Here is an 18,267-nt window from a genome sequence, read left to right on the forward strand (position 1 = left end):
ACTGCATTGAACGCATTCTGTCGCAATATGGCCCTCTCAAGACACACTTTTTAGGTGTTTCAGAAAAAACCTACACTGTCCGCCTTCTTAAGGAAATGTATGTCGATGAGAGGAAGTATGCATACTTTCTGTTTCTGGAACCGATCCTTGCTGATTTGAGAAGAGTAAACAAGCTCTTTCAAGGGGAAGACGTTGATCCATTGGGAATCTTCGAAGAGCTGCATAGACTTTTCAAGCGGCTTCTGTCCAGGATCCTGAAGCCGTGTGTGCTACGAGAGCATGACGACTGCAGCCTTTGCGATCTGGATCTAACAAACCTGGAATCCATCTACCTGGGCCTGGACGACGCCGATTTAGGCAGCAGTTTTCTTGACTACGTCCGTGCAATGAACCTCAGCACCGAGGAACAGCAGTCCTTGAAACGGCGATGCTTTGCTTTTATTAAAGCTTGCTCGTCCGACTTGCAGAAGCGCCTCCCGAACTCTTCGTCGCTGCTGCGCAAACTGAGAGTTATCTCTCCTCAGTCAGTTCTAGGCCCGCATGCTATGCAGGGACTAACTTTGCCACGCGATCTGTTCTCTTGCCCGGAGCACCGGATTGAGGAGCAAGTCAGGTACCTGCGGCAGGTTGAGAGTGTCAATGCAGATATGCCTGCAATCGAGTTTTGGAGTGCAATTCATAAGTATCGGGATCCATCGGGTCAGAATCCCATGAAAGACATCGCAGAAGGGGTTATGAAGCTACTCGTCCTACCCTTGTCTAACGCAGAGGCAGAACGGGTGTTTTCTGCTGTGACGCTGACCAAGAGTGACTTACGAAACAGAATGTCCGACGAACTTCTTGTTGCTATCCTGAAGATAAAGTTTGGATTGCGCCTAAAGGGCGCCACCAGCTCTACGTTTGAAGTGCCACGCGAAATGGTAGAAAAAGTTAACAGCATCTACACCTGAGTTGTGACAATGCTGACTTGGTGTTTGCATTGGCTTTAGTTCATGTGTGTGTTTTACAATGTGCCTCGCAATATTGTATCTGGCCAAGTCTTTTTTGCTAGTCATTTTACATCCGTCAGCAGGATGAACTAGTCATTTTAACCAATATTTACACAAGAATATGTGATAACATTTTTTTTATTTTTGGGTTATCCACAGTACGTATATACAGCAGAAAAATAAAGAACTTTTGCCTTGTTCCTTTTTTACATAAAAACTACCTGTCTTATCGATTTCCCGTGTCGCGAAGAAGTGACAGGGAAAGTTGTACTTTGCTACGAGCGCCTTCCTCTGCATGCCTTCGCGCTGTCTAAGCACATACTCGATTATTTTCATCGCCGGAACAGCGCTGTTTAGACGGCGCGTGAAGGTAGGAGTTTTGAAAAAGCCAGCCGGTCTCAAATCCTGAATCGTCTTCACCGTAGTGGATAATACAATAAAGCACCTACTTCGTGAGCATCCGGAATGGAGGCATTTTTACTTTCGGTCACCCATAATGAGCGTCTTTCTTCCTTGCAGCCACCTGGAATGCGGGGTGTTTTCACTTATGATTGACCTAAACAGCGGTAATTTCGGTTAACACATAGTAAAACATCTTTTTGTCTGGAGAAATTCTTTAGCACATGTATCGATGTAAAAAGATATTAATAATTCTCGTTTTCTCCTACCTTGGCGACTTTTTTGGCTACTAAATGGAATGTTTGCCCCAGTTGGCGACTTTTTTGGCTACTTTTCGGAAATTTTTGGCGCTTTCCTTTCCCGAGGACCTGGCAACCCTGGCCTGCATGGTCGCGGTAGCCACGGTACGTTAGGACGTTGGGCACAATTCGGCGTTTGCACGGACGTTTGTCGGCTGCCTGTAGCTGCTTCGAGTCCTATCGCGTCTTTTTCCACTGTTCCCTCTGTGGCGAACGAGTTCAGTTCAGGATGCTTGCTACGAAGACGGATTTGGGTTGCAACGACTTGGCGTGTGCGACTTCGTGAGGCCACCAGCGAGGGCGGTTCGAGCACGCGAGAAGAGTGGAGAGTTGCTTCCATCTTGACTGCGTCGATACATGTAAGTCATCAAGCAGTGCATGCACAAGCGTAGGAAGTTGGGCTTGTTGACGTGAGTTCGTCTTGAAAACAGCGTTTAAGATGGACAACACGAGCGCCTCCGTCTTTCTCGTCCCGTTCAGCAAGGCGGAAATTTGGGCGAGTTGGTAAGTATTCATCACAGTAGCTCACAGCGCAACAAGAACGGGACACGAGGCTAAAGACAAACAAAGCGCTGGCTATCCACAGCTTTTTTTTTTTTACTGAACGAAATGCGTATAAAGCCGCCGCGGTGGCTGAGTGGTTATGGCGCTCGGCCGCTGGCCCGAAAGACGCGGGTTTGATCCCGGCCGCGGCGGTCGAATTTCGGTGGAGGCAAAATTCTAGAGGCCCGTGTACTGTGCTATGTCAGTGCACGTTAAAGAACCCCAGGTGGTCGAAATTCCCGGAGGCCTTCACTACGGCGTCTCTCATAGCCTGAGTCGCTTTGGGACATTAAACCAACATAAATGATGATGATGATGTATTTTTATGGCGCAAGGGCAGCTATGGCCAAAGAGCGCCAGGTCACAAGGTTTTTTCTTTTTCTCAAGGTGGGGCCAAAGACCCATTTCCCAAGCATTTCACCCTAAATAAGCCGAGCACCAGACCAGGGGAAAGCTTGTACCCATTGTATCACCGGTGGGTACCCGGCGGCACTGGGGATCGAACCCCGCACCTCCCGCATACGAGGCTGATACTCAATCACTTGGCCACCGCTGCGGTAAACCAACATAAACCATGAAATGCGTATATATACAGACAATGAAAGACTTATCCAGACAAGAAAAGTTATCTGGAAGGCACGTGGGAGGTCAGATACCTCAGTTCCCTCTCGGATAATGTATATATGTACGCCTTTTGTTCTTCAATAAAAAACCAGTGAATAGTCAGCGCCTGTTTGTGGTTGTTGTTCTTGTCGTGCTGCGAGCAAAAATGATGAATATTTCTCGTACCGTCTTTCCCGCAGTTATCAAGACGAAGCTGGGTGATTCCACGCAAGATCAAACTGCCTAAATATTTCATATTTTAAGTTTTCTTGATTCAGTAGGCCAACAGTGAATTTAGTTTTGTGAAAGTGCTAATATTTCAGAAGAAAAAAATTATAAACGACGCCGTGGCAGAGGCAGCGTTTTCAAGCACCGCTCATTTTCGCAATATTGTTATGACGTAAAAATCTAGATGTGAAAGCCATGACGGATATATTTCTCGTGCTAAATTTACAGGTTGGAAGGAATATGTCAGGCAAATTTCCACATTTTTGAGGAAGTTGTTTGCTGGAAAATATTTCGAAAACGAGACGTCTCAAAACGAGACTATTTTCAGGAATTTTTTTCGGCACAAATATTAAGCACGTTTTCTTCAAATTTATACAATAGATAAACATGGAGGTGCTTAAAGGGTGTACCGGCTTTCATTGTTATATAATATAGGGAAGTGCAAGAAATATTGCCCTAAATTTGGTATTTCTGAACAGTGTTTTTCAAAAATGTTTTCAACAAAAAACTGTATCCCCAATTTTTCTTAGAACTCTGGAAACAAGTCTCGAGAAGGAGGTGAAAAAAATGTATGAAAGAACATGTTGCATTATTTTGTTTCCAACAATGTTATCCTAGCTCAAACTTGGTAATCTTTTTAGCGTCAGCAGGAGCGCCTAAATAGGGGACGGAAGCTGCAAACACGCCCTCCGCTGCTCCAAATTTTCTCCAGATCCCAACACTGAGACCTTTCCATCAAGAGAGAGCATACCTAATACTTTTTGAGGACAGACACTGATCTGTGATGTAAGAAGGATTCGGTATTGCCGTTATGGCCGGGTGCAGGTAACAACTTGCGGCCCATAGGAATGCATCTATAGAAAAGTTTTGTATGTTATGTAATTCTATTGCTGCACAGTGCACCTATGAAGCTGTGTGTGTCCCCAGGCCCTCGCTTTGTCGTTTCACTGCAGGCATACTGTGGCTAATTTTCTTTTTTAATTCGCGTTTGATTTAAAAATACATTTTGGTTTCTTTTTTAGCCGCTGTTAATTTATTTAGATTGGTTATGCTGGTATATCCTAGATTGGTGATAGCTGCAGTAGGCATTCGTTCAACTTATGTACAATTTTCTTTAAGCTTTTCCTTATCAAAGAGCCTCCAAAATGCCTATGGTAAAAGCTATGGTACAGAATGTGGATTTGTAAAGCACCTCTGGCAAGCACATATTGGGATGTTTTTTTTTTAAAAAACATTGACTTTGAAATGATGCTGTTTACTTCCGCGTTCATTTCTACTGTTTAGTTGGCTTTTTTTTAATGAAAGACAACCTTATAGGGGCACTGTGCAGTGAGAAAATTACATTGAGAACTTTTGTTTACCTGCACTCAGCGATAGCGGTGCTACTGAATTCTGTTTATGTTACAGATCGATGTCAATCCACAAAAGTATTAGGTACGCTCTCTCTTGATGGAAAAGGTATGTCTTGGGATATGGGGAAAATTTAGAGCAGTGAAGAGCATTTGCTGCTTCCGCCCCTCTCATTTAGGCACTCTGGGTGATGCTCAAAAAACTACAATTTTGAGCTTGGATAACATTGTTGGAAACAAAATAATGCAACACGTTCTTTCATACACTTTTTTTCCTCCTAGAGGCTTGTTTCATGAGTTTTAAGAAAAATTAGAGATGGGGCGTTTTTTCCTTTGATTTTTGAAAAACACTACTGTATTAAAAAATGCCAGATTTACGGCAATACTTCTTGCACTTCCCAATTTTATGTAACAATGAAAGCTGGTGTACTTTTTTAGCACCTCAATGGTTATTAATTGTGGAAATTTGAAATATACGTGTTATATATTTGTGGAGAAAAAATGAAAATAGCGTCGTTTCAGACTTATGTTGTTTTTGAAATTTTTTCCAGCAAGCGACAACTTCCTCAAAATGGCGGAAATAAGCCCACATATTCCTTCTCACCTGCACATTTAGCACGAATATTATACACATCATGCTTTCATATCTAGATACTTACATCATGGCAAATTAGCGAAATTGAGCTCTGCGTGAAAATGCTGCCTCTGCCTTGATATTGTTTATAATTTTTTTCTCCTCAAATATTAGCATTTTCACAACACAAAATTCACAGTTGGCCTACTGAATAATGTGCGCATGATAAGTAAAATAATTGAGAAAATTAAAAACGAAATATTTAGGCAGTTTGATCTCTCATGGAATCACCTAGCTGTCAGAAGCGATAAGATGTGCGTCTAAAGTTATAAATATATGACTCTTACAGCGCAGTGATTAAGCATCGACCATACCCGCTGCCATAACCTGGAAGTGAGAGAGCGTGAGTACTGCCTCTCATGTTTATTTGGCATCATGTACACTTGCAATCAGCCAGGTTTTTTGTGAAGTTAAAAGTTTCTTTGTTTTGTACAGTTAGTTTTACTAGCGGAAACGTTTTTCTTTTATTTGAACCTTATGGTTTATGCTTCATGGGGCTTGACGTTACAAAGTGATTCGGGCTATGAGGGACACCGTAGTGGAAGGCTCTGGAAACTTCGACCACCTCGGGTTCTTTAATGTGCACGGACATCACACAGCACACGTACGCACCACTCAGCACTGAAAGCATATATATTTTTAGAAGTCCGTAAAACTAAATTCTGAACACTCTGCATATTAAACTTTATGCCTGATGATGCAGACAGTCTGTCTTTCCAAATGTGGGGCATTGGGTAAATTTAGCACCTTTTGCTGCTAAAGGAGTGCTAGCATCACTCCTCCCACTGCGGCAATTATTTGTTGTGTATGATGCCTCAGCATGTAGTAAAAACATTCCTTAGAGTTAAAAGCATCTAAGTAATCATCGAGGGTAAATCCAACTGCTTTCGCTTAATTGTTGAATCAGATGTCTGATTATACCATAATTTTTCACATGCAGTTCATTTTAAATGCAGTGCTCTACAGGTGGTATGCCCAAGAAATCAAGGAAATAAAGAAAGGGCTGAATTCTGATTTATTAAAAGTGCACTAAGCAGTGTTTAACACTGGCAAAATTTAAGCTATGCATCTTCACGACTTTGGGTGCTAGCGTGGCTTATGCTTTTCGTAAAAAAATACAAGCGTGCTGTGGCATTAAATGCTGCAACCCCAGCTGCAACTTGCTCGCAGTGTTCTTGGCATCCAGGCTCTATCTTCTACTCTCTTTTAATGTGGCCCAGGATATGAAGTACACTGTTAGAACGCATTTCCAACAGGCAAAAGCATTCATTAAAGACTATTGCCTATCTGCGCTCTGTGATGCCTAGTGGGCTCAGCTGCCGTGCTGTAGCATGAAAGAGAGCAGCAGCGCTTCTGGTGGCTTTCCAGAGCGTAACGGGCTGCCGGAAAGGTAGATGCGCCCTCCCGGTCGAGCCACTGTAATATATTCTAGTTCACTATAATGATGTCATTCTAACTGTTACAATGCTGCCTGTGAAATAAAATGCTGTGGCTTCCTAGACAGTACTTCTGTGCAGTAAATTTATATGAGCAGGCCTGTTTGCATTAAATTGTTACATATTTATGGTGATAATAGATGGTATGCATTTTTCGGAGGATGACCTACATCATCGTGTTCATATTTAATGCAGGTCGCCAGCAGCTGGTTTTGCTGCTTGCCCTACAAGCAGTGCCACTGCCACCACTGGTCCAGGCCCTGCCCTTTTTTTGCGCTTTGAAAGGCTGCGAAAGCTGGGATTTCTTCAGTGAGTGCATCATTTAGAACTTTCTTATAGATTTATGAACACATAAGATGTCATTAACACACTCAACACTTTGCTTTTGAAATGAGCAATGTTCGGATGTTTGTATGTGAAGACTTCTGCTTGCCGATTTATTGTAGAAGATGCCTTTGTGAAATGCTCATTGGATTACACAGCCCGGCACTCCTGCTTCCCTTTGGTCAGAGTGACTGAAAAACTTGTTTCTGTTGTCGCTATGTCAGCAGAATAAGCATTAGAGCACAGGCTTGCGTTGCCAGCTTGTAACAGCTGATGGAAAGTTCGCAGTAGGAGTACCAGTTACTTATTCCCTGTAATTTTTTTCATTCATGTAATGTACTCCCATAATAGACCCCTTGCAAAAATAAGTCACCTGACAGTGAATTTCGGTTCCGGTTTCGGTTCGAAAAGCACGCTGGGAAGACATTCGCCATCTTAGCAAAAGCCGCCTCTCCGCCGCAAGCTGACTACTGCTGTGATTCTCTGTAGCCTGACTGCCTTTGTTCCGTTGGCGTGGGCACGCACCACTTGCTAAGCTGCGATTTTGCTGCTGTAGTGCTGAGCCACCGTTGGTACAGAGGCATTGTTTGAACGGAAATGAGTGATATCGTGTATCCGGTGCGTTTATGGGAGAGCGACTTGACCAAGTTGCCGCCGCTTCGGAGGGCACACATCGATGCATACGTGTCGCGGTTGACAGCGACCACGAAATGTCAGCGGAAAGCATACAAGCTCGTCACCGAAAGCTACCTCGTCACGTCATCTGTGTTAGCGAATTATTCCTGCGCAACGTAAGTAGCCATACTTCGTTTGGGCGCTTAAATGTTAAACCGAACTGATTAAGCGCAAGCGGAGTGACGGAGAAAGGCGCCCGATGTGATGTGCTCGCTTTGTTTTACGCTGCCGGGTTGACGTGTTGGTCTGCCCCATTAAACTGATTTGCCTATTTTTATTTGTACGCGCTGCTTCGAAAGATCGAATTAAATACACGTGCAATAAAGAACGCACGTTAGAATCTTGTGTTGACGTCTCGTGTTGCTCGTATTCGTGCTATCCTGTTTTGTGCATGTGTTCGCGTCGCGCACAGTGGCTTCACAGTAATCCTTTCACTACGTATATAAGACCTACTACTGCAGAGCGTTGCAACACCCAGATATTTATTCAATATAAAGTAAGACGGCGGTACTATTTCAGGTTTGCATACATTGCAGTACACGGGATAAAGCAACCCGACAAGATGAGGGCGAAGTGGCAGTGTCACGAAGCGCAGCGTCGCTTCTTCGTTTTCATCCTGCTATGCTGTTCTCTCCCCTTAAAGACCCTTGGGGACGAGACTGCAGTGGTCATGCAACAAATGCTGATGCCAGTACTTTTGTCTTTATTTCAGCGACAATATGGTATTTGTGAAGGCCAACTGCCACAGAAGCCAGAGGAAGACAAAGCCACCATATGCAGTTTCAGTGGCCTTGTCTCTGCAAGGTGACGTGCTTGGCGGACAATGTGAATGTGCTGCTGGAAAGTATGTGTGTAACCACTTACAAGCAGTGCTAAGGATTGTCGTGCTGCTTCAGGAAAAAGGATTCTCTGAGGCACCAGCTCATATGTCATCCACTGACTTGCCTCAGCGGTGGCGAGTCCAAATCCATTACGAGGAACCAGTGTCCAAAAAATTGACTGGCGAAAAGTTGCAGAAGGCGGGCAAGCTGTTCCCCGCAGCTCAAAGGTATACAGCGGTCATGCTGCAAGTGAGCCACTGGAGCAGCAAGAAGATTGCATAAAAGCATTTGCTGATGCCTTGAACACATCGAGTGGAATGCAACATTTTGCTAGTGTGCTTCAAGCTGCCGACTGCAGTGAAGTGGTCGAAGCCAGATACGGCAAGCGGATAAAAGGTTGTCTGCTGAGCTACCAACATTCGCTTGTGCCGCATGGGTTTTCTGTGCTTATGTCAGACAACCTAAGAAGCAGGCAGCCACAGCTGTGGGAGACAGCTGAACCCTTTGTGTGCTTCAGTGGCCTGACACCTTGGCAGGTTCCTTACCCAGTGGATGGAGCTACTGCGGCAGTGCTTAAGGTATTTGCATCACTCGTATGTTTAGTTCATTTCCGTAAAGACTTTGTTACATGCCGGGAACTGTTTGACATGTGGCCTCTAATGTTTGTGGCACACAGTATCTGTGCAACGCATGCTAAGTCATTGTTTTTATACACCTTTTAGGGGATAGTTGTTATAGCTGCTGAAGCCCAACAACTGGAGAGGGCCTCCAGAAAACTAAGGAACAGCACAGCTTGGTTTCACGCCCACAGCCATCGATTGACGGCGTCCCACTTTGGCGTAGTCATGAGCCGCAAAAAATGGACGGAGAAAGGGCTAGCAAACCTAACAGCTATGAAGGACTTTTCCCGTGTGAGGGCTATCAGGTATGTGTATTTGCTACTGACACAGATACATCTCCGAAAAAAAACACATTCCTAACGTTACCCCCCCCCCCTTTTTCAGATATGGAATTGCGAATGAAAGTGATGCAATCCTGCGATATAAGGACACCATGATCGCTGCAGGCCATCCTGTTGAAATAATTAATGTGGAATCTTTGTGAACCACACAAAACCATGGCTGGGTGCATCACCAGATGCAATTGCCTTTGACCCCTGTGAGCCCTTCCCGTGGGGTACCGTGGAAGTGAAGTGCCCCTATTCTCTGAAGGATGCTACAAAAGAAGACCTTCTGTCTCAAGACTTTTTCGTCGAGTTTGACGAGAACTGCCTGCCAACACTCAAGAAGGACCATGAACACTATATGCAGGTGCTCGGCCAGATGGGCGTTACCCAGACACAGTGGGCAGACTTCGTAGTGTTCGGGCCGCACTTCCTCATTGTCCAGAGGTTGCGTTTCTGTGAAGAATGGAGCAACATGGAAGCCGTATTGAACAGCTTTTATTTCAACACACTGTTGCCTTTTATGGTGAAGCAGCTCAAGGACAATGAAATGTAAGGCTTGATTCAGCAGACCACACAAGTTGAAAAATGTTTCTATTCGTATTCTAGAATTAAAGGGCTTTGCATGTTGCCGAGCACTGCACAGAAATAAGCGGGCCAAGAGACAGTGGTATGGGGCGGTCAAAGATGTGATAGCACTTGATGCGTTGTATTCGTCGCTCTACATGGATTCGACAAGATGCGATATCTTGCGTTTCCTGCACGTCCTCTTTTTCGAACAGGTCCTGTCTGAGAAATGGTGGCATGTTGAGGCCAACTTTTTTTTCTTCAAGCAGGTTCCTGATTTTGAAACCCTTGTCAGCCATGACAGTGTCTCCAGAAGAAAATGTCTGGTTTAGAAATCCACTTCGAATCACAATTTCTCTGTCGGAGAGTGACCCCATGAAAAGTTCTGAAGCGAAAGTCAGCAGACCATCTGGTGATACACCAACAAGTGCCTTGAAAGTGTTGGCTGATTTATAATTTGAATATGTACCTGACTGCATTACAAGAGCTAGGTACCTCGCACCTAATCTCTGTGGCATCAATAATCACTCTTGTGGAGGGGTAGAGCTCTCGGAACACAGCAGGCATATTGTGGTTGATCACACTTCTGGGCGCCCACAAAGGTAGTTTCCCTAGCTGGACATACATAAAGCTCACCCAACTAGAGAATATCCTTGACACCGTACTAGGCGAGATACCAAAAATGTGGCCAAGGTGCGGGTGAAATAATCCTGTTCTGAGCTTAACCAGTGACAGAAATAGCTCTTCCTCTTGTGAAAGCTTGCGAGGTCGACCTCCGGCATCATCATTGGGCAGGCAATGTTTCTTGCTATACACATTACATGCATTTTCGCCTGGTTTTAACAACAGCAGCAGCTTCTGGAAATCCTGGTAGTTGAGCAGCCCTGTGTAAAACTGCATGCTGCTACCGTCATTCTTGAATTTGTCTAGTGAGAACACCCTCTGTTGCTGTTTTTCATTTACAGCTTGTGCTTCTTGCAGCTGCTGAGTGGTCACTGCAAGCTGTTGCTGGAGATTTCCATTATGTGCTGAAAGCTCGGCATTCTTCTGTTTTTCTACTTCAAGGTCATCTTTTAACTTCTGTACAGAACTTCTCAGATTTGTTACATAAGTATAGAGGCCTTTAAGTTCCTCATATTTGGCCTGAAGCTCTGCTTTCACGTTAGTGCACACAGAACAATCTTGAAGCTCAAATTGCTTCTCAGTAGGAGAGTCTGGTTGGTCTGCCAAGTCTGCAGGCTGGTAGTCGCAAACTGCAATGTTGGGGCTTGCAGGAGGCTCGTCATCTTGAGTGCTGCATTGGTGAGATGTTTCTCCAGACCCTGCTGTGCTTGTGTTGGTTGTTGGAGTCCTGTTGATGCAGTGTGTTAGTCTCTGCTTTGGTGCTCGACGTTTGGTCACCAGTTCCGAAAATGGGAACTGTGACGGAACAGCATTTTCTTTGAAGAAACGTCTTCCACTTGCTACATTGCTGACGAAGTCATCTAGCTTGAAATGTTTGCTGCATACTTTAGTTGATTGGTCAATTACAAAATTAGGACCTGGGTCTCTCTTTATAGCAATAATCCACTTCTTGAGCTGTAGACTGTCTCTGGGAAACTTGTGATAAGACACCTGCAAAAGATGTAATTGGCATTGACAGCATGATGACTGTTTTTTCCTACTTTCTAGTCTGTTATCCTAAATGTAAAAATGGTTACTCTACTGATTGAGTTGATCAACGTCACAAATAAAATTTTACATAAACTCACTCCCTGTGTTTTTTTTAGTCAGTGAGTACTTCAATAAAAAGGTGGTTTTCTGTGTTATATTCTCCAGTGCTTTGGTTTTAAAAAGGTTCGCTGTGTTACAAGCGAACCAAATGAAATCGCTCGCGCGAGCACATGTGTCGTAGCGGTGTTTTGGTCAAAGCACACTGCTGCAGATGGCGAGGTGGCCTGTATTATACTTCGTCTGGCGACCGAATTTATAAGCGAGAACGACGCAAACAAGCGTGTTGTGTGATGCTAGTGAGAAACTGTATTCTAAGCTTTGGTCTAAATGTATCACCAACAGGGAATCTCTTGCTTTTCTCATGCAGCTCCGGGGCACTAAATCATAGGCAATACGAAAGCTCACATCCTACCATAGCGCATACTCGTGCAGCCAACGAATGCAAAATGCACGAGTAGGTGTGCGCACGCAGCTTAGATTCAACCGCTTCCATCAACACCGTCGTTCACTCGGCTGCACAAGCACAAGCGAACGACGCATTTCGTCAGCGCATTTTACACAAAATCGCAACTATCTATCAAGCTGGGAGACTGTCGATATTCACCACATCGTTCCTTTCTAAAAGATAACGTTCCTGCCTAGTCTGGATATCGTGTGCTGCGGCGCCTTCTTGGAGCAGACGCAGTAGACGGAGCATTTCGTCTGCATGCGATAAACTGTGCGTCCTTTTCGAAATACATACTTCAGGAACAAAATACAGTCGATTAGGAAAAAAAAAGTTGAATTCATGGTCCGCGACAAAGCGCGCACCAGAAAACTTGCATCCACTGCGGACGTACTGCTTACAGTACGTACTTAAGTACATACCTTTCCGCCATTCGCGTCGCGATATCCGTGTTGGTGGCATTGTGAAACACAGCAGGAGTTCACCATCCTGAAGTGCTTCAGATGATGTCAGAATCAGTACTGCCAGTGTTTTAGGCAGGCTAGTACTGCGTACCGCGGTAAATTCGTGCGGCGACCGAATCGGGCGTCTTTGCGGTCTTCCCCCAACATGGCGCCGGCGCGCTATGGTTCCGGTGATCTCCCACAGGTGGTGTATTTTTGCAAGGGGCTCATACTGTGGTCTGATTGAGGATATGAACTCCTAGCAGTGTGAACTAATATTCTGCACATAGAGACTAAAAACTCTGTGTTCTGTCATTCACAGTTTATGAATATTGGATTCTGCTGCTTCTTATGCCTTTGTGATTGTGAAAATGTTCACTTAAGCATTATAGGGACACTTTCAATGGATTGAAGTTTACGTGTATCAAGCCTATGTAGTTCTAAACACGAGACCACTCTCACCAAAAGTGAAGCTTTTGTAAACAAGCGATGACCAAACAACAAAATACAAGTGTTACCGTGGCCAGCCGGGTTAGCAACTGCGCGTGTCTACAGTTAATTTTTGCCAGTGATAGCAGAGGCTTTGCTACACTGTTATTCACTTGAGAATGGTGGCAACCAGTCTTTGGGTGTGTATGTCAGGAGTTTGAATCAAGCATCAGGAAATATCAAAATTCAATTACCTCAGTCCTAAATTGGTTCTGGCTGCCATACAAACATTAATGTGCCAAGAAAGAGCCAGCGAGTGTACCAAGAACTAATTAGATTCTAATTAGCATGACTGGGTAAAAGTGAGATTTATGAATCCATCACTGCACTCCAAATGCCCCACATATTGTGCTCAACCATCTCCAGTTTGTTGATGAAAATTCATTCAAGCTGGTCCCAGCGTGCGTTATCTAAGCTAAAATAATTTTGCAAAGAAAAATTTTTGAGGTGATGTCAGTTTGAACATTTCTGAAAGACGTGAAACCAGGCACTGCTCACTAATGATCAAAAATCAAAATTTTTAGAAAACACTGCACAAATTTTCTTATGACATTTGCACATATTCTGGTTTTTGATATGATTCAGATCGTGTATTTTGTATGGTATAAGTAGCTTTAAGTTTAAATAAAATTTAAAAATTTACTATTTTGACATTTTAAAACTATAAACTTCCTCTCAGAATGGCCTTCTTGCCTACCTCGATTCCTATTACTAATAAAAGTTGTTACATCTGATGAAACTGAACGCGTCGAAGTGAATTAAAATACTGAAGTTGGAGAAAAGTGTTTCGGAACATAAGTAAACACTTTTTATTTCACCTTGAGGTGGTCGAAGTCAAAATACAGACGATGGCGGCTTTAGTAGAACAATTTATTGGCTTTCATTTCGGAAGTTTTTATTGAGGTGGTTTTTGTTCAAAGCGAGAAAAAGATTTTTAAAGTCGAGCTCTCGTGCTGCAAGTTGCGTCATCTCTTAACGCTTCATCGAGTAACACAGCACCTCTCATGACTCATTTATGACCACATAACCACTTTCGTTTACCCTCACTCACTGTAGTGCATGTTGACGGCTGGAGCAAAGGCAGGTATCGCATGACATTCGGCGGGTGGTATGTGATAAGCGAGTTTATTTTCGGTTTTGAAGTTCAAACGAACCCGCTATGGCATAAGGCATTTATCGTGATAAAAAGATGGTATGCATTTTTCAGAGGATGACCTATATCATCGTGTTCATATTTAATGCAGGTTGCCAGCAGCTGGTTTTGCTGCTTGCCCTACAAGCAGTGCCACTGCCACCACTGGTCGAGGTCTTGCCCCTTTTTTGCGCTTTGAAAAGCTGCGAAAGCTGGGATTTCTTCAGTGAGTGCATCATTTAGAACTTTCTTATAGATTTATGAACATATAAGATGTCATTAACACACTCAACACTTTGCTTTTGAAATGAGCAATGTTCGGATGTTTGTATGTGAAGACTTCTGCTTGCCGATTTATTGTAGAAGATGGCTTTGTGAAATGCTCATTGGACTACACAGCCCGGCACTTCTGCTTCCCTTTGGTCAGAGTGACTGAAAAACTTGTTTTTGTTGTCGCTATGTCAGCAGAATAAGCATTAGAGCACAGGCTTGCGTTGCCAGCTTGTAACAGCTGATGGAAAGTTCGCGGTAGCAGTACCAGTTACTTATTCCCTGTAATTTTTGCGGTACTGTAATGTCCTCCCTTAATACTGTGGTCTGATGGAGGATATGAACTAATAGCAGTGTGAACTAATATTCTGCACATAGAGACTAAAAACTCTGTGTTCTGTCATTCACAGTTTATGAATATTGGATTCTGCAGCTTTTTATGCCTTTGTGATTGTGAAAATGTTCACTTAGGCATTATAGGGACACTTACAATGGACTGAAGTTTACCTTATCAAGTCTATGTAATTCTAAACACAACGACACCACTCTCACTAAAAGTGAAGCTTTTGTAAACTAGCTATGACCAAACAACAAAATACAAGTGCTACCATGGCCATCCGGGTTAGCAACTACGTGTGTCTACAGTTTAATTTTTGGCAGTGATATCAGAGGCTTTGCTACACCACCATTCACCTGAGAACGGCGGAAACCAGTGTTTGGGTGTGTATGTCAGGAGTTTGAATCGAGTATTTGGATCACGAGTTTGAATCAAGCATTAGGAAATATCAAAATTCAATTACCTCAGTCCTAAATTGGTTCTGGCTGCCATACAAACATTAATGTGCCAAGAAAGAGCCAGCGAGTGTACCAAGAACACTAATTAGATTCTAATTAGCATGACTGGGTAGAAGTGAGATTTATGAATCCGTCACTGCACTCCAAATGCCCCACACATTGTGCTCAACCATCTCCAGTTTGTTGATGAAAATTCATTCAAGCTGGTCCCAGCATGCGTTATCTAAGCTAAAATAATTTTGCCAAAAAAAGTTTGTGAGGTGATGTCAGTTTGAACATTTCTGAAAGGCGTGAAACCAGACACCGCTCAATAATGATAAAAAATCCAAATTTTTAGAAAACACTGCACAAATTTTCTAATGACATTTGCACATATTCTGGTCTTTGATATGATTCAGATCGTGTATTTTTGTATGGTATAGGTAGTTTTAAGTTTAAATAAAATTTAAAAATTTACTATTTTGACATATTAAAAAATATCAACTTCCTCTCTAAATGGCCTTCTTGCCTACCTAGATTTCTATTACTAATAAACGTTAATACAGCTTATGAAACTGAGTGCGTCGAAGTGAATTAGAATACTGAAGTTGGAGAAAAGTGTTTCGGAACATAAGTAAACACTTTTTATTTCACCTTGAGGTGGTCGAAGTCAAAGTACAGACGATAGCATGTTTAGTAGAACAATTTATTGGCTTTCATTTCGAAACATTTAATTGAGGTCGTTTTTGTTCAAAGCGAGAAAAAGATTTTTAAAGTCGAGCTCTCGTGCTGCAAGTTGCGCCATCTCTTAACACTTCATCGAGTAACACAGCACCTGTCATGACGTTTATGGCCACATAACCACTTCAGTTTACCGTCACTCACTGTAGTGCATATTTAGGGCTGGAGCGAAAGCAGGTATCGCATGACATTCGGCGGGTGGTATACAACATGCGAGTTTGTTTTCGCTTTTGAGGTACAAACGAACCCGCTATGGCATAAGGCAGCCAAGAGCAGCAAAACTATGGCTTTCAGTGTGCTGTCTCGCTTTAGCCACAAGGAAGGAACGACCACCTGGCACTATCGTAACACCAGTCCTTTTAATATCCGAATAAGATCATGGAAAGCATGTGCCCCGGAGCGCACGTGACGGTACGAAGTCCTCACCATGGCTTCTGGTAACGCGAGACACGCTGGCGCTGGCACGGTCCGATCGAGTGGAGCTGCCTTGCTCTCGAGAGGTCAAACATACTGAGACCGTGGCACCGGCATGCAGTCGCCTCCTCCTTGAATTCTGTATACTCTTTTTCTTGCATAGCAAGCAATGCTGCCAAAGCTAGCACGCCTTTTTGCAAATGTCAAGTCCGTGCTTAAAATGTAGTTCACCATACAAGCACAGTGACACCATGCATATTTTGTGCATTCAATCTCAATTACCGTGAGTTACTGCCTCCTGCCCTTCGTTTTACCTCTTGCCACATTTTTGTCCTGCGGCTCATCGAGACATTGAGAAGTAAAAATGACATGTGCTGATATGATATGCATCTCATAGGGCGAATCGCATATACACCATCTGTGCCTAAAAAGTAGTCCTCACTAAGTGAAAATTATATCCAGAAGTACTGAACACTAAGCGCCTCACTGCTTTTAACGCGGTTTTCAGTGATACCAGTTCATTTTATACTGCTTTGTTTTCATTCAAACACTCAGCGAGGCTTTGAGAAGAACAGATGATATGTGGTGGAGTAAAATGGTTTTGCAAACACACTACATCCGCAGCGTTGCCTGTTATGTCTGTCCTGTCTCTGACAACAGTGACTTAGTGTGGCATGAACAAACTGAATAATAATCTCACTGGTGCAAGTGCCACCCCGGCAGCACAAAGAAAATCTTTTCCCACAATTATCAGTTCGTGTACACAATGTTCTGAGGGCTGTGCTGTGCTTTGTGTTGAAGAGGCACAAAGAGACGACGCAGCTCGCGGCGGACGAGCTCTACTTCAAAAACTTTATTCTCGCTTTCAAACAAAAATTACCTCGATTAAAACTTCAGAAATGAAATGCAATAAATTGTTCTACTAAACTTGCCATCGCTGGTAGTATTTTTATTTTGACCACCTCAGAGTGAAATGAACGAGTTTTTATAATTAATAATAATAATTGTTTTTTTGGGGAAAGGAAATGGCGCAGTATCTCTCATATATCGTTGGACACCTGAACCGCGCCGTTAGGGAAGGGATAAGGGAGGGAGTGAAAGAAGAAAGGAAGGAGGAGGCGCCGTAGTGGAGAGCTCCGGAATAATTTCGACCACCTGGGGATCTTTAACGTGCACTGACATCGCACAGCACACGGGCGCCTTAGCGATTTTCCTCCATAAAAACGCAGCCGCCGCGGTCGGGTTCGAACCCGGGAACTCCGGATCAGTAGTCGAGCGCCCTAACCACTGAGCCACCGCGGCGGGTAGTTTTTATGGTCCCAAACGCACTTTTCTGCAAATTCAGCATTTTATTTCACTTCGACTCATTCAGTTGCATGAGCTGTAACATTTTTTATGGGTAATAAACATCTAGGGAAGCAAGATGGTTTTTTCTTAATTTCCAAAAAGGAGTTGATATTTTTATAAGTGTCATAGTGGAACTTTTACATTTTATTTAAATTAAAAAAAATAATTATACCGTTAAAAAATACAAGATCTGAATCATATCAAAAGCCAGAATCTTTGCAAATCTCATTAAAACATTTGTCGTGTATCTTCTAAAAATCTGGATTTTCAGTCGATCATAGAGCGATGCCAGTTTCACACGTTTTCTAATTGTTCAAACTGCGCTCACCTTATGATTAAATTTTTTTGGCATCTGGCTTAGATTTCACACAATGCAAAATTTTACATTATATTTTTGAACAAATCGGATATAGCTGAGATTAACTCTGGGATGTTTGGCTTGGAATGACCCATCATTGACAGAGTCAAGGGATGATGTTTTGGGTGAACTGTGACTTCTTTCACACTTAGCTTTCCTGATTGTGACCAATGTTCCCACAGTGCTCCTATCTCTTGACGTTGTTATTTGCGTTTGAATTTTATTTCTGCTCAGTCATAATACCAGTCATAAATTTTTTCCCCAAAAAGCCCTTTGTTTCTGGTCAACCAAAGCTTTCGCACTGTTACTCTAGTCATCACTGTAAGGAGAC

General features: G+C 43.2%; 1 protein-coding gene across 2 annotated transcripts in view; it reads right to left on the reverse strand.

The window, feature by feature from the left end:
* The window catches only part of LOC144107038 (uncharacterized), a 439,706-nt gene that overhangs the window by 176,622 nt on the left and 244,817 nt on the right, over positions 1-18,267 (reverse strand). Inside the window, exon 3 of one of the 2 annotated variants that reach the window (XM_077640023.1) lies at positions 10,618-11,424. The exons of the other annotated variant lie outside the window; for it this stretch is intronic. Within the exon in view, the coding sequence (XP_077496149.1) occupies positions 11,345-11,424 (80 nt within the window). The 3' untranslated portion in view covers positions 10,618-11,344. Of the gene's footprint in view, positions 1-10,617; positions 11,425-18,267 lie in introns of those variants that run through there. 2 annotated transcript variants of the gene reach the window in all.

This window comes from Amblyomma americanum, chromosome 10 (assembly GCF_052857255.1).
Source record: "Amblyomma americanum isolate KBUSLIRL-KWMA chromosome 10, ASM5285725v1, whole genome shotgun sequence".
NCBI lineage: Eukaryota > Metazoa > Arthropoda > Arachnida > Ixodida > Ixodidae > Amblyomma > Amblyomma americanum.